Genomic DNA, 17,555 nt, shown 5'->3' with positions numbered 1-17,555 from the left:
AGAAAACCTGCAGGTTCAGTGTCCATTTTATGCCTACATATTGGAACTCAGCTGGGCTGGTCGTTGAGGTGCTTCAGTTAACCTCAGCAACAGGGGAGTAAAGAAAATCATCTTGTTCCTGAGATTAGGTTCAGGCAGCCGACAGCTCTGGCAGGGTAGTGAGTACAGGCCATGTGAACAACAAAGGAGGGCTGAGATATAAGGAGGAAGACAGCTCCATTGCAGAGAAAGCAAACAATCGAGAAGAGAATCTCTGTATGTAAATTTGACAGACAATTAGCGGGAGCATGATGTCTTACAGTTTATTTTAATTTGAGTCTTCTTCTGCAAACTGCGCAATTAACATTTTTACTCCGCAATTGTACTGTCACCAAGTTGAGTATGAACACAATTCTGGGCAATTCCCAAAGGCTTGTTCCACAGCCTTTGAGTGAACTGGTTACACAGTACTATTTAATTTGGCTAGGACTTGGAAATCAGAACAAGTCTAAATACTTGCACTAAAGATGAGCAGGCTTTTATGTAAATAGATTTGACGGAGATGCCACTGGTGCTAAAGATCACATCTTTGGGAACTGATGACTCTGAACAAGCCAGATGGTGTGGGAAAATAATGACATAATTAACAATTCACAGTTTAGAGGTGCTTACATTTAAATCCAATTTATTTTCCACAAAATGTGGGCACTTCCTACACAATTTGTTTTGCCAGACATCATGCCTTCCACCAATAGAACTTACTTTTAACTATTTATGTAAAGTTTATTCAAATACCTCTCCTCTCGCTCAATTGGAAAATGCTGCCCCATGTGGAACTTAGCCACACAAACCAGGAAAGTCCCAGATTCAGTCTCCAATCTGTGCCAGGTTAGCTGATGCCAGCTATTATAATTGGCTTCAGCTTTCCTGATCTTGAGTGGAGAACAAGCTGTAATGCAGTACTTGCTGCTTCGGATCGCTATTCAGTGATCCTTGCTGGAAAGTCGTACTGGATAACAACAGGATCAGGCTTTAACTGTGATGCCCTCCACTGTCAACTAGCCCATTGACACTCATCGCCTAGGCTCACTCTTGAAGATAGGTCACATGGATCCAAGTGCTGCCAATGCTCACAGTACTGTATCACAAAAGAAATGAGTGCCTTTAGTGGAGGAAGGGTAAAATATATAGGGTGGCATGGTGCCACAGTGGTTAGCACTGCTGCCTCACAGTGCCAGGGACCTGGGTTCGATTCTCAGCTTGGGTCACTCTCTGTGTGGAGTTTGCAGATTCTCCCCGTGTCTGCGTGGGTCTCATCCGGGTGCTCCGGTTTCCTCCCACAGTCCAAAAATGTGCAGGTTAGGTGAATTGGCCATGCTAAATTCTCCCTCAGTGTACCCGAACAGGCGCCAGAGCGTGGCGACTTGGGGATTTTCACAGTAACTTCATTGCAGTGTTAATGTTGGCCTACTTGTGATTAATGAATAAATAAACTTTATATAAGGGCTTCAAAAATATTATTACAGTATTACAACCATTACCAGGTGCTTGATTTTATTTTCAAAAAAGGTACATAGGGTGATTTTCCCCAACTACTTTTAGTTTCTAAAGAGCCTTCGAGGTGGTCAAGGGACACGGTGGCACAGTGGTTAGCACTGCTGCCTCACAGTGCCAGGGACCCGGATTCAATTCCAACCTTGGGTCACTCTCTGTGTGGAGTTTGTAGATTCTCCCCGTGTCTGCGTGGGTTTCCTCCGGATGCTCCGGTTTCCTCCCACAGTCCAAAGATGTGCAGGTTAGGTGGATTGGTCGTGCTAAATTGCCCCTTAGTGTCCCAAGATGCGTTACGGAGATTAGTGGGGTAAGATGCTCTGTCAGAGAGTAGGTGCATTCAATGGGCCAAATGGCCTCTTTGTGCACTGAATGAATTCTATGATTCTCTGGTTTAAACAGCAATGTCATTTTAACCCACCTTTAGTGCAAAGCAGCATCTTTGCACAGGAGTTGAAATGCACACGAAGGTGATGAATGCTTTGATTGATAATTAAATTGCCTGTTAGCACTCATTAACAAGGCTGTATGGTATATTTTGCTGGCTGACACTTCCATTAACACCCTCTCCTAACAGCAGTCAGGTGAACAGGGGTAAATAAGTCATAGCTGAGAATTGTGAGGATTGGTCTGATCTCACTGTTCACTTACTATTGATCAGACACGGGAATCACCAGGAGAAAGGAGAATGGGAGGAAATGAGACACCAATGGCCTGCAGCCTCCCTGCTGGCACAGGACATAGAAACATAGAAGATAGGAGCAGTAAGAGGCCATTTGGCCCTTCAAGTCTGCTCCGCCATTCATCACGATCATGGCTGATCATCCAACTCAATAGCCTAATCCTGCTTTCTCCCCATATTCTTTGATCCCATTCGCCCCAAGTGCTATATCCAACCGCCTCTTGAATACATTCAATGTTTTGGCATCAACTACTTCCTGTGGTAATGAATTCCTCAGGCTCTTTGGGTGAAGAAATGTCTCCTCACCTCCATCCTAAATGGTCTACCCCAAATCCTCAGACTGTGACTCCTGGTTCTGGATGCACCCACCTTCGGGATCATCCTCCCTGTATCTACCTGTCTAGTCCTGTTAGAATGTTATAAGTCTCTATGAAATCCCCCCTCATTTGTCTGAGCTCCACGAAAACAATCCTAACCTAGTCAATCTCTCCTCATACATGGAGTAGTGGATGAGGTGGAGGGCTGTTGTAGGCTGCAAAGAGACATAGATAGGATGCAAAGATGGGCTGAAAAATGGCAAATGGAGTTTAACCCTGATAAATGTGAGGTGATTCATTTTGGTAGGACTAATTTAAATGTGGATTACAGGGTAAAAGGTAGGGTTCTGAAGACTGTGGAGGAACAGAGAGATCTTGGGGTTCATATCCACAGATCTCTAAAGGTTGCCACTCAAGTGGATAGAGCTGTGAAGAAGGCCTATAGTGTGTTAGCTTTTATTAACAGGGGGTTGGAGTTTAAGAGCCGTGGGGTTATGCTGCAACTGTACAGGACCTTGGTGAGACCACATTTGGAATATTGTGTGCAGTTCTGGTCACCTCACTATAAGAAGGATGTGGAAGCGCTGGAAAGAGTGCAGAGGAGATTTACCGGGATGCTGCCTGGTTTGGAGGGTAGGTCTTATGAGGAAAGGTTGAGGGAGCTAGGGCTGTTCTCTCTGGAGCGGAGGAGGCTGAGGGGAGACTTAATAGAGGTTTATAAAATGATGAAGGGGATAGATAGAGTGAACATTCAAAGACTATTTCCTCGGGTGGATGGAGCTATTACAAGGGGGCATAACTCTAGGGTTCGTGGTGGGAGATACAGGCAGGATATCAGAGGTAGGTTCTTTACGCAGAGAGTGGTTGGGGTGTGGAATGGACTGCCTGCAGTGATAGTGGAGTCAGACACTTTAGGAACATTTAAGCGGTTATTGGATAGGCACATGGAGCACACCAGGATGATAGGGAGTGGGATAGCTTGATCTTGGTTTCAGATAAAGCTCGGCACAACATCGTGGGCCGAAGGGCCTATTCTGTGCTGTACTGTTCTATGTTCTATGTTCTATCAGTCCCGCCATCCCAGAATTAGCCTGGTAAACCTTCGCTGCACTCCCTCGAGAGACATCCTCCTCTTCTGAACCTCCTCCACCAGGACCCTCAGAGCTGTAACCGGGAAGCTATGCCCCCTCTCCCGGTCCTCGAACCTTCTGAGACATCCTGTTGTGTTTAAGCCAACGAATTCCACATCTCCAGTGGATGTGGCTGTGTGCGTGTGCAGGCTACTTGTACCACCTCACAACAATTGCACCTAATCAGGGTTTTAGTGCAAAATCTTCAGGTACCAGTTTTAATGTCTATAGGAACTTTTAAATCACGATTATGAACACCCCAGAATTGTGAGCTAAAATCAGATTTTTCAACAGTGGGCCTTATTAACACAGCACCTGCATAGCACATGTTTGATGCTTATTCCACGATAACAACCATAGAATTTTTCTACTCCATTTCCTACTTTTTTCTGCTCTTTTTCCACCTGCAGTTTTCTACGTGTCTCTCCAGTCTTACATGTCCTCCCTTCCACTAACTCCAACTTTCTGTGCATGCTTCCCTCTTCCAATACTTTATTTTTTAGAAAACTACCAAAAGTTGGTAACAGCTTCACAAAAGCTGACAGTGCGAATGTAGCCCTAAAATCAGCTGTGGCTCAGTTGATAGCATTCCCACCTCTTGAGTTCTGGGTTCAAGTCCCACTCCATGGTTTGAATACAATAATGTGGAGATGCCGGCGTTGGACTGGGGTGAACACAGTAAGAGTTTTAACAACACCAGGTTAAAGTCCAACAGGTTTATTTGGTAGCAAATACCATTTTCTACCAAATAAACCTGTTGGACTTTAACCTGGTGTTGTTAAAACTCTTATTGAATACAATAATCCAGGACACGACAGGGGAGTACTGAAGGAGCCCTGCACTGTCCGGAGGTGCAGCTGCCTTTCAGATTGAGATGTTAGACTGAGACCCTCTCTGCTCTCTCGGGGGGATGTCAAAGAACATAAGAACTAGGAGCAGGAGTGGGCCATCTGGCCCCTTGAGCCTGCTCCGTCATTCAGTAAGATCATGGCTGATCTTTTCATGGACTCAGTTTTTTAAAGTTTATTTATTAATGTCACAAGTAGGCTTACATTAACACTGCAATGAAGTTACTATGAAAATCCCCTAGTCGCCACACTTCGGCGCCTATTTGGGTATACTGAGGGAGGCATGCATGGCCAATGCACCCAACCAGCAGACGGAGGAAACACACAAACATGGGGAGAACGTTCAGACTCTGCACAGGCAGTGACCTGAGCTGGGTCCCTGGTGCTGAGAGACAGCAGTGCTAACCACTGAGCCATCATGCCGCCTATCTGTGCCACCGTGCCACCCATTTAAGCTCGTAAACTCCACTTACCCGGCTGCTCACCATAACACTTAATTCCTTTACTGTTCAAAAATCTATCTTTGCCTTAAAAACATTCAACCAGGTAGCCTCAACTGTTTCACTGGGCGGGGAATTCCATAGATTCACAACTCTTTGGGTGAAGAAGTTCCTCCTCAACTCAGTCCTAAATCTGCTCCCCCTTATTTTGAGGCTATGCCCCCTAGCTAGTTCTAGTTTCACCTGCCAGTGGAAACAACCTCCCTGCTTCTATCTTATCTATTCCCTTCATAATTTTATATGTTTCTATAAGACCCATCCTCATTCTTCTAAATTCCAATGAGTATAGTCCTAGTCTACTCAATCTCTCCTCATAAGCCAATCCTCTCAACTCCGGGATCAACCAAGTGAATCTCCTCTGCATCCCCTCCAGTGCCAGAACATCCTTTCTCAAGTAAGGAGACCAAAACTGTACAAAGCAGTCCAGGTGTGGCCTCACCCCGTGCCACTGTTTCGAAGACGAGATGGGAAGTTATCCCCAGTATCTTGGCCAATATTCATCCCTCAATTAATTTCACAAAAACAGATGAACTGGTCGTTGTCTGGACACAGATTGGTTGGCACATTTTCCACATCACAAGCATGACTATGTTTCATGGAATCCTATAGAAAGGAAGGAAGCCATTTGGCCCATCAATTCTGCATCGACCACAATCCCACCCAGGCCCTATCCCCTATGCATTTACCCTAGCTAATCCCCCTGATACTAAGGGACAATTTAGCTTGGCCAATCAACCTAACCCACACATCTTTGGACTGTGGGAGGAAACCAGAGCACCTGGAGGAAACCCACGCAGACACGGGGAGAATGTGCAAACTCCACACAGACAGTGAGCTAAGGCCGGGAATTGAACCCGGGTGCCTGGCGCTGTGAGGCAGCAGTGCTAACCACTGTGCCATCGTGCCACCCCATGTTTGCTCCAAGTACTTCATTGGTTGTAAAGCACTTTACAACCTGTGGTCGTGAGAAGTGCTACATAAGTGCAATTTTGTTTTAAATATTGCTGTGAAGAAGAGTGTTTGCAGTGGAACATAGAAAGGTTATTACTTAAACTGCAGGCGAACCCAACATTTGTTCACATTCCTTCTGCAGGTGGTAGAAAAAGCCTAAAGTGCAGAAAAAGTGGAGTTTGCAACAATAATGCAGTTAAAAATTACTGCGAAGGATGCGAATGATGAAGGTGCAAGGTTTGGTTTCTCTGGGCTACACGCCCCTAAAAATTTGATTTCTGACAATGTGCTTTGTGAATTTTCCTGCATTTTGGGAGCCTCCCTGCAATTCTGTCTTTCAACAAAAAAAATAATCCCTCCTGGAATGGTAAAATATATTGTAATTGCGAAAACAAAAGTCATTGTACGGACTTTAATAAGTCAAAATAAATGGGTTAAAGACACCTATTAAAAGACTCGAGGAAGTCAAAAGAACATGTTAAGCGTTTGTTCTCTATTATTACCAACATTAATTAGAGCCTATGTTGCTCTTTTGAACTTGTGAAGACAGGTTTTTTTCTTTTACTAGCATCCATAACCTTTTGGGGGAGACAGTTTCAGATTTCCACGATCCTTTGTGTGAAAAAGTACTTCCTGCTTTCATTCCTGAATATCCTCGTTCCAATTTTTAGATTATGCCTCCTTGTTCTGACTTCCCCAACAAAGGAAATACTTTCTCTGTATCTAGCCTTTCAGATCCCCTTATCATTTTTAAACATCTCAGTTAAATCACCCTTCAACCTTCTAAACTCAGAGGAATGCATGTCAAGTTTATGCAAACCAGCTTGCTAATTTAACCCTTTAAACCCCAATATCGTTTGGCTAGATCAGCTCCATATCGCCTTCAAGGCCAATATGTCCTTTCTTGAATGCAGTCTGACCGAGGCTTTGTACTGCTGAAGTCCAGCCTACCACACATAAAGTCCAACAGTTCCATTAGCCTATCTGATTACTTTTTAAACCTGTGCATTGGCTTTGAGTGATGTGTATACAACCCAAATCCCCTTCCTCATCCACAGCTCAAAGTCTCTCGCCTTCAAGAAACTATTAGTCAGTTGTCTTGGCACCACTACTCTCGATCTGTTTTCTGCTTCTAACTTCACCGATACAAACCTCCTGAAATTCCAGCTCTTTGTATGGCCCTCTGGCCATCTCTCCTGTAATAGCGTGGCACGCTTTGGATGTCGTCAAGAGGCTTCCGACTTTGTTAGGAACAAAAGGTATTTATTGATAACAAGAAATTATATATAAGCGGTTGCAGCCCCTAGGAGCAGCAATCCGGCCTTTACATGTTGTCTACATGGCTAACCGAGAGAGGACTTCACTCTCTGGGGTGATCACTTGCTCTTGGTTCCTCAAGTCAGGTGACACTCTCCTGTTGTGCTATCTTAAAGATGTGGAGATGCCGGCGTTGGACTGGGGTAAACACAGTAAGAAGTTTAACAACACCAGGTTAAAGTCCAACAGGTTTATTTGGTAGCAAAAGCCACACAAGCTTTCGAGGCTCTGAGCCCCTTCTTCAGGTGAGTGGGAATTCTGTTCACAAACAGAACTTATAAAGACACAGACTCAATTTACATGAATAATGGTTGGAATGCGAATACTTACAACTAAAGTAAACTAGTTGTAAGTATTCGCATTCCAACCATTATTCATGTAAATTGAGTCTGTGTCTTTATAAGTTCTGTTTGTGAACAGAATTCCCACTCACCTGAAGAAGGGGCTCAGAGCCTCGAAAGCTTGTGTGGCTTTTGCTACCAAATAAACCTGTTGGACTTTAACCTGGTGTTGTTAAACTTCTTACTATCTTAAAGATACAGACACCACAACCACTACATCTCCCATCTCACCACAACGGCTTGGTGTCCTTACTTTCTTCCTTCAGGGCCTTTTCCCTCCTATGTTCCCTATTCAAATCCAACTTTCACAAATCAATCGAAATCTCACTTCCATCATTACTTAGAACTTTATTTAATAAATAACTATTTTCCTTGTTTCAGCTTTGTCAGCCTCTCACAGAAGCACTTACCCACACTACGTGTAAATGGTGGATAAATCAATCTAATATGACAAATACAGACCCAAAAACTGCTTGGACATTGTCAGCAGCAACGACTGAGACCCAGTTATTTGATTGAAAGCTCTTTGTTTCTCTCTTAGATACATCAGACTCTTCGCCAGTCAACAAGAGAACTGGAACAAACCAGCAGGAGGAAGCTCTTTATGGTAATTGTCTTCTACCTTAGTGGCAGATTCCCAGTACTGCGCCAGCCTGCATTCTTCCTGGGAGGCTAGGGTCCTTTCTGCTGTATGTGTGTGGAGTATGAGCAGGCCGCCTCCTAGCTTGGGCAGGCAGCCAGTGCGAACGCTAACAAGTAGAAACTAACCAGGAACACAAAAGAGCACAGCAAACCTGGTGAGCATGACTCACCTGAAGAAGGGGCTCAGAGCCTCGAAAGCTTGTGTGGCTTTTGCTACCAAATAAACCTGTTGGACTTTAACCTGGTGTTGTTAAACTTCTTACTGAGCATGACTCTGTCATAGATCAACTCCACCCTCTCAGAGTAGCCTTCAAGCCAGGAGTGTAAGTGGCCCCTAAGATTTGGACCATGGAGCTTATTTAAGCTTTAAGTGAACATTCTCCCTAATTTCCATAAGTCTCAAGTTGCTGACACTAATTGATGTTGATTTTCTGATTAAAGATTTATCCACCAATAACAGCACTCAGAACAACCCTTTTCCTCAGGCCCATGAAGTTTAGCAGGACAAACAGTGACTAAGAATAATTCACATCAATAAAATTGAACAGCAGGGCTCACAAGGTACATACAACCCAGAGGCAGTAGTTTAGACATCCCTGCTATATTTCTTCTTTCTCCAGAAAGACTCCTAATTGCACCTGAATCCATTTCACTGTAATGCCTTTCCCTGACGCTTTGTTCCACAAATCTATTTCTTTTGGGTTGAAATGTTCCTCCTGACTTTCCTCAGTGCTTCTCACTTCCTCCTTTATGACATATCAACTGATAGAACAGGGTGGGTTCCAAAATCAACTCTACTTGCATCAAACAATAAGAAGGTGCTGGTGGTACAAATTGATTTTATCTGTTGTGACATAGGGAGTTGGTTCAGCCACTATCTGTGTCAGAATGATCTACAGAGAGACATTCAGTGCCAGGAGTTTAATGACCGTGAAAGAGTTAATACAGACAACACATTTAATGACACAAATACATGTCACACATCTGTGGCTTCAGCGTGGATAGAGATGGAGGATCCATGTGCGTGCTGTCCCCTGGGCTGTGCATGTTTCACAGGTTGTTGGTTTTCTGTGAGTTATTTGCCTCTTCACAGCTGGTGCCACCCTCAGAGCTCACAGTCAAAACTGGATGTGGAAGATTCCCATTGGTTACAATTTCATTCAGTGGTGATGGTTCAGACACACACTGCTGTCTTCCTGCACATTCTCAAACCTCGCTGCTACAGTAGGTATGTAAAATCAACCACATCTCTTCTTGAGAAAGACTTGCATTTATGTAGCACTTTTCACAACCCCCGGCGTCTTGAAGCACTTTACAGCCAATGAAATATTTTTGCAGCCTACCATTGTGTTGGAGGAAGCATGGCTATGTTTTCTCAAATTGGCATTCTTGGCTCAGATAATATCCCCCCTTGCCTCCATAACAGAAGGTTGTGGTTTCGAGTACCCGGCTCCAGAGACTTGAGCCCATAATCTCTGGTGACACTGTAGTGCAGTACTGCGAGAGTGCAGTCATTAGCTTCCTTTACCTCTGTCCCAGTGGTTCTGGTGGAAGTAAAAAATCCCATGACACTGTTTGAAAAAGCTCAGGGATCTCTATTGATGCCCTTACGCATAGTCCTACAGCCAACTATGCCACAAAGCAGAGAAGTGGTTAACCATCTCATTGCTGTTTGTGGGGCCTTGCTCTGAGCAGAATGACTGCATCGTCTACCTGATTAACCTGATTAATACACTTGATGTGAAATGCTCTGCAACATCCTCAGAGATGTGACGAGGTGCTACTTACATGCAAGTTCCTTATTTCTTGCATATATTTACGAGATAGAAATAGACCCTGGTTTGTAGCAATTTCAGTCAAAGTTATTTCCTGCCCAAGACTACCTTGCTCTGGAATTCAAACCCATTGAAATAAAATCTCTCTCGCCTGTTCAGTCTCTTTAGTGAGCTGGTAAAAGTGAACACACGTGCAGGTAATGCTGTCCACAGGATTGCCAACCACCTGTCCTCAGGAATGAAAAGCGAATCCCCAAGACACTGCAGCAGGAAATGCTGGACACCAATCATGGAGGCATTAAACTAACCTTGTAATTTCTTACTAACACCAAACATTTTCAATTTTCAGTTTTAAAAATATTGAAAGAGGGTTAAAGAATGTATAATCGAGTGGAGTGGTCATCCAGTGAAAACTCCAGGATTATGAACTGCCCAGAGTCAGTGATTTAGCTGTGTCTCCATGATGCTTTTTGTGCTTGTATCTTCAACACAACCTCCCTTATCAACTTGTCCTTGTGACTTTCCCCTGTCCTGAGGCCATTACGATTGCTGGGGTATGTTTCCAAGCAGCCATTCCTGGTTGGCAGCGAGATGGTAAGCGCTGGCAGGATGTTTAACAATGGAAGACAATACAATTGAGCCGGATCCTGGGCTCATCTGTGAGCCTCGTCCATAGATGCTCATCTATCAACAGGGATTACTGGTAGCTTTCCAGAGAAAGAGCATGGAGCATTTTCCTCACCATTCAGCCTCCTGCCCAACACCCTCCTGGCTCGATTGCAATGATCCAGATCTGGCAATTTGAAAATGGAACATTTTTGGAGCTAGAAATGGAATATTGTGGGAATTAGTGCTGGAATGTTTTGGGATGTTCGAGCTGGAATGTTTGTGGAATTAGAGCTGGAATGTTTGGGATGTTGGAACTGGAATGTTTAGGATATTAGAGCTGGGATGTTTGGGGAATTATTGCTGGAATGTTTGGGGAATTAGACCTGGAATGTCTGGGATGTTCAAGCTGGAATGTTTGGGGAATTAGAGCTGGAATGTTTGGAATGTTAGACCTGGACTGTTCGGGGAATTATTGCTGGAATGTTTGGGGAATTAGTGCTGGAATGTTTGGAATGTTAGACCTGGAATGTGTGGGGAATTATTGTTGGAATGTTTGTGGAATTATTGCTGGAATGTTTGGGGAATTAGTGCTGGAATGTTTGGGGATTAGTGCTGGAATGCTTGGAATGATAGATCTGGAATGTTTGGAGAATTATTGCTGGAATGTTTGGGGAATTATTGCTGGAATGTTTGGGGAATTGTTGCTGGAATGTTTGGGGAATTCGAGCTGGAATGTTTAGGGAATTAGAGCTGGAATGTTTGGGGAATTATTGCTGGAACGTTTGGGGAATTATTGCTGGAATGTTTGGGGAATTAGAGCTGGAATGTTGGGGGAATTATTGCTGGAATGATTGTGGAATTAGCGTTGGAATGTTTGGGAAATTAGCGCTGGAATGTTTGGGGAATTATTGCTGGAATGTTTGGTGAATTAGAGCTGGAATGTTTGGGGAATCAGAGCTGGAATGTTTGGGGAATTACAGCAGGAATGTTTGGGGAATTGGAGCTGGAATGTTTGGGGAATTAGAGCTGGAATGTTTGGGGAATTATTGGTGGAATGTTTGGGAAATTAGACCTGGAATGTTTGGGGAATTATTGCTGGAATGCTTGGGGAATTATTGCTGGAATGTTTAGGGAATTAGTGCTGGAATGTTAGGGGAATTAAAGCTGGAATGTTTGGGAAATTAGACCTGGAATGTTAGGGGAATTAGAGCTGGAATGTTTGGGAAATTATTGCTGGAATGTTTGGGAAATTTGAATTGGAATGTTAGGGGAATTATTGCTGGAATGTTTGGGGAATTAGAGCTGGAATGTCTGGGGAATTACAGCAGGAATGTTTGGGGAATTGGAGCTGGAATGTTTGGGGAATTAGAGCTGGAATGTTTGGGGAATTATTGGTGGAATGTTTGGGAAATTAGACCTGGAATGTTTGGGGAATTATTGCTGGAATGCTTGGGGAATTATTGCTGGAATGTTTAGGGAATTAGTGCTGGAATGTTAGGGGAATTAGAGCTGGAATGTTTGGGAAATTAGACCTGGAATGTTAGGGGAATTAGAGCTGGAATGTTTGGGAAATTATTGCTGGAATGTTTGGGAAATTTGAATTGGAATGTTAGGGGAATTATTGCTGGAATGTTTGGGGAATTAGAGCTGGAATGTTTGGGAAATTATTGCTGGAATGTTTGGGAAATTTGAATTGGAATGTTTGGGGAATTAGTGCTGGAATGTTTGGGGAATTATTGCTGGAATATTTGGGGAATTAGTGCTGGAATGTTTGGGGAATTATTGCTGGAATGTTTGGAGAATCAATGGTGGAATGTTTGGGAAATTAGAGCTGGAACATTTGGGGAATTAGCGCTGGAATGTTTGGGGATTTATTGCTGGAATGTTTGGGGAATAATTGGTGGAATGTTTGGGCAATTAAAGCTGGAATGTTTGGGGAATTAGAGCGGGAATGTTTGGGGAATTAGAGCGGGAATGTTTGGGGAATTAGAGCGGGAATGTTTGGGGAATTAGTGCTGGAATGTTTGGGGATTTATTGCTGGAATGTTTGGGGAATAATTGGTGGAATGTTTGGGCAATTAGAGCTGGAATGTTTGGGGAATTAGAGCGGGAATGTTTGGGGAATTAGAGCGGGAATGTTTGGGGAATTATTGCTGGAATGTTTGGGGAATTAGAGCTGGAATGCTTGGGGAATTATTGCTGGAATGTTTGGGGAATTAGAGCGGGAATGTTTGGGGAATTATTGCTGGAATGTTTGGGGAATTAGAGCGGGAATGTTTGGGGAATTATTGCTGGAATGTTTGGGGAATTAGAGCTGGAATGCTTGGGGAATTATTGCTGGAATGTTTGGGGAATTAGAGCGGGAATGTTTGGGGAATTATTGCTGGAATGTTTGTGGAATTAGAGCGGGAATGTTTGGGGAATTATTGCTGGAATGTTTGGGGAATTAGAACGGGAATGTTTGGGGAATTATTGCTGGAATGTTTGGGGAATTAGTGCTGGAAGGTTTGGGGAATTAGAACGGGAATGTTTGGGGAATTATTGCTGGAAAGTTTGGGTAATTAGTGCTGGAATATTTGGGGAATTAGAGCGGGAATGTTTGGGGAATTAGAGGTGGAAGGTTTGGGGAATTAGAGCGGGAATGTTTGGGGAATTATTGCTGGAAGGTTTGGGGAATTAGTGCTGGAATATTTGGGGAATTAGAGCGGGAATGTTTGGGGAATTAGAGGTGGAAGGTTTGGGGAATTAGAGCGGGAATGTTTGGGGAATTAGAGGTGGAAGGTTTGGGAAATTAGTGCTGGGTCTTTTGAAGAAAACTTTGTTCAGGTTCGTCTGCAAAATATGGAAATTTGCTAATTTCCATTAGCAAATGGATCATACGACATTGCTTTGGGCACAATGATTTACACTTGTCTACTCACTGTTGTGCTGGAATAGCTGTACAACCTATTCTGTCACAATTCTGTCACAATTGAAGCTGGTATCAATTGTGACAGAAATCGACAGTGTTTCAAACCTGTGCTCATCTTTACACGGAAGATTAACTGCACTGCAAAATGCCTCTGAGAAGATCCGCCTTTATTATCCTATGCAGATTAAGTTTACACTGTCCTGTTTACAGTTCACCAAAGTGATTGGTCAGCCTGACCTGTTCCAGGCAGAGCTCATTCATAATCTTTCTTTGGACTGGTTGTTTAATGTGAGACGGACAGCTCCCCGTCCCTCTGTATTCTCTTTGAGTATCTGGCTGTGATTCTCATGATAGTGGGAGGTATTGCATGAGGTTCCATATTTTATTGTTGCCCAGTCCCTCCCCCCCCTATTTCTCCCCTTGCCCTTCTACTCTTGAAGCTGCTGACTCATTTTGGAGTCGGGCAACACAAGTTGTTTGCACCTTGCCCAAGGTAAGGTTCTTGTATGAGTCTCGACTGGGGAATGATTAAGAAAGAACAAAACAAGCTTGTATTTATATCCACTTTCAATATCTTGGGCTATCCCCCGAATGACAGCCAATGACTGTACTATGAAAGTACAGTCTCTGTTATATGTGGAAACGCAGCTGCCAATTTCTGAACAACATGGCCCCACAAACAGCAATATGGCAATGAAAAGTTCAACTGTTCTTGCAATGTTGGTTGAGGGATAGGTTTTGACCTTAAGTTCAAGATTGGGCCATTGGAGTCTACCAGAGAGGACTTTGACATAATATCTCATCTGAAAGACAGCGGGCGTGATTTTCCCACCCCGCTATGCTGGCCGGATTGCATAGTGGGGTGGCAAGTTGAAGCGGGAGGCCAACAACAGGAATTGCAACTGGCATCTGGCCGGTCGCAATCTTCCTGGATCATTTCTTCTGACATAATCAGCCGGGGAACGGCACGAGGCTTATTACAATATTCATAGTCTCGTTTAAATCTATTTAGTGAGCCCAGGACGGTATCATCCAGGCTCACATATGTTTCTAACCCCGCCAGTGGAGGGCCACACAAGCAGGGATCATATATGGTCCCCAGCAACGGGGGGCCAGGCTTGATATCCTCGATGTTGGGACCTGGGGCCATTGAGGCCCTCTGGGAGGTCAGGGGCAGGGAGGCAGCCTGGCACCCTGGTACTGCCTACTAGGCACACTGGCAGTGCCCACCGGGCACCAGGCTTTGCCAAGGGGATCAGTAGGAGACTCGAGGCCGGTGCACTTATACTGCAGTACACATATAATGCAGTACACTGATACGCCATGACATTGATACCCCAGTATCCTGCAGTACATTGATACTCCAGTATCCTGCCGTACACTAATACTCCGATATCCTGCAGTACACTGATACTCCAGTACCCTGCAGTACATTGATACTCCAGTATCCTGCAGTACATTGATACTCCAGTACCCTGCAGTACATTGATACTCCAGTATCCTGCAGTACATTGATACTCCAGTATCCTGCAGTACATTGATACTCCAGTATCCTGCACTACATTGATACTCCAGAACCTTGCAGTACATTGTTACTCCTGCACCCTGCAGTACATTGATACTCCAGTACCTTGCAGTACATTGATACTCCAGTAGCTTTCAGTACATTGATACTCCAGTACCCTGCAGTACATTGATACTCCAGTACCTTGCAGAACATTGATTTTCCAGTACCCTGCAGTACATTGATACTCCGATATCCTGCAGTACATTGATACTCCAGTACCCTGCAGTACATTGATACTCCAGTATCCTGCAGTACATTGATACTCCAGTACCTTGCAGTACATTGATACTCCAGTACCCTGCAGTACATTGATACTCCAGAACCTTGCAGTACATTGTTACTCCAGCACCCTGCAGTACATTGATACTCCAGTACCTTGCAGTACATTGATACTCCAGTACCTTGCAGTACATTGATACTCCAGTACCCTGCAGTACATTGATACTCCAGTAACCTGCAGAACATTGATTCTCCAGTACCCTGCAGTACATTGATACTCCGATATCCTGCAGTACATTGATACTCCAGTACCCTGCAGTACATTGATACTCCAGTACCCTGCAGTACATTGATACTCCAGTACCCTGCAGTACATTGATACTCCAGTACCCTGCAGTACATTGATACTCCAGTACCCTGCAATACATTGATTCTCCAGTACCCTGCAGAACATTGATTCTCCAGTACCCTGCAGTACATTGATACTCCGATATCCTGCAGTACATTGATACTCCAGTACCCTGCAGTACATTGATACTCCAGTACCCTGCAGTACATTGATACTCCAGTACCCTGCAGTACATTGATACTCCAGTACCCTGCAGTACATTGATACTCCAGTACCCTGCAATACATTGATTCTCCAGTACCCTGCAGAACATTGATTCTCCAGTACCCTGCAGTACATTGATACTCCGATATCCTGCAGTACATTGATACTCCAGTACCCTGCAGTACATTGATACTCCAGTACCCTGCAGTACATTGATACTCCAGTACCCTGCAGTACATTGATACTCCAGTACCCTGCAGTATATTGATACTCCAGTTCCCTGCAGTACACTGATACTCCAGTACCCTGCAGTACATTGATACTCCAGTACCCTGCAGTACATTGATACGCCAGTATCCTGCAGTACATTGATACTCCAGTAACCTGCAGTACATTGATACTCCAGTACCTTGCAGTACATTAATACTCCAGTACCTTGCAGTACATTGATACTCCAGTACTCTGTAGTACATTGATACCCCAGTATCCTGCAGTACATTTATACTCCAGTACCCTGCAGTACATTGATACTCCAGTATCCTGCAGTACATTGATACTCCAGTACCCTGCAGTACGTTGATACTCCAGTACCTTGCAGTACATTAATACTCCAGTACCTTGCAGTACATTGATACTCCAGTACTCTGTAGTACATTGATACCCCAGTATCCTGCAGTACATTTATACTCCAGTACCCTGCAGTACATTGATACTCCAGTATCCTGCAGTACATTGATACTCCAGTACCCTGCAGTACGTTGATACTCCAGTACCCTGCAGTACATTGACACCCCAGTACCCTGCAGTACATTGACACCCCAGTACCCTGCAGTACATTGATACTCCAGTACCCTGCAGTACATTGATACTCCAGTACCCTGCAGTACATTGATACTCCAGTACCCTGCAGTACATTGATACTCCAGTTCCCTGCAGTACACTGATACTCCAGTACCCTGCAGTACATTGATACTCCAGTACCCTGCAGTACATTGATACTCCAGTACCCTGCAGTACATTGATACTCCAGTACCCTGCAGTACGTTGATACTCCAGTACCCTGCAGTACATTGATACCCCAGTACCCTGCAGTACATTGATACTCCAGTACCCTGCAGTACGTTGATACTCCAGTACCCTGCAGTACATTGATACTCCAGTACCCTGCAGTACATTGATACTTCAGTACCCTGCAGTACATTGATACTCCAGTACCCTGCAGTACATTGATACTCCAGTACCCTGCAGTACGTTGATACTCCAGTACCCTGCAGTACATTGATACTCCAGTACCCTGCAGTACATTGATACTCCAGTACCCTGCAGTACATTGATACTCCAGTACCCTGCAGTACATTGATACTCCAGTACCCTGCAGTACGTTGATACTCCAGTACCCTGCAGTACATTGATACTCCAGTACCCTGCAGTACATTGATACTCCAGTACCCTGCAGTACATTGACACCCCAGTACCCTGCAGTACATTGATACTCTAGTACCCTGCAGTACATTGATACTTCAGTCCTTTGCGGGGGGTATTTCTGCCCCTGGGATCCTTGATCTTGAGGCAGTCTCACCACTGGCCACTGTGGTTCCTGAGAAACATTTAAGTGAGCAGATCTTCCCCAAAGGAGGTGACTTGGGGCTCTTGCCAGCTGTCT

General features: G+C 44.3%; 1 protein-coding gene across 1 annotated transcript in view; it reads left to right on the top strand.

Moving 5' to 3' along the window:
- LOC144509739 (MORN repeat-containing protein 1-like) overlaps positions 1-17,555 on the top strand; it is a 203,865-nt gene that overhangs the window by 87,142 nt on the left and 99,168 nt on the right. Inside the window, exon 11 of the mRNA XM_078238521.1 lies at positions 8,158-8,223. Within this exon, the coding sequence (XP_078094647.1) occupies positions 8,158-8,223 (66 nt within the window). The remainder of the gene's footprint in view (positions 1-8,157; positions 8,224-17,555) is intronic.

This window comes from Mustelus asterias, chromosome 22 (assembly GCF_964213995.1).
Source record: "Mustelus asterias chromosome 22, sMusAst1.hap1.1, whole genome shotgun sequence".
Classification (NCBI taxonomy): domain Eukaryota; kingdom Metazoa; phylum Chordata; class Chondrichthyes; order Carcharhiniformes; family Triakidae; genus Mustelus; species Mustelus asterias.
This window is presented reverse-complemented; position numbering and strand designations above follow the sequence as displayed.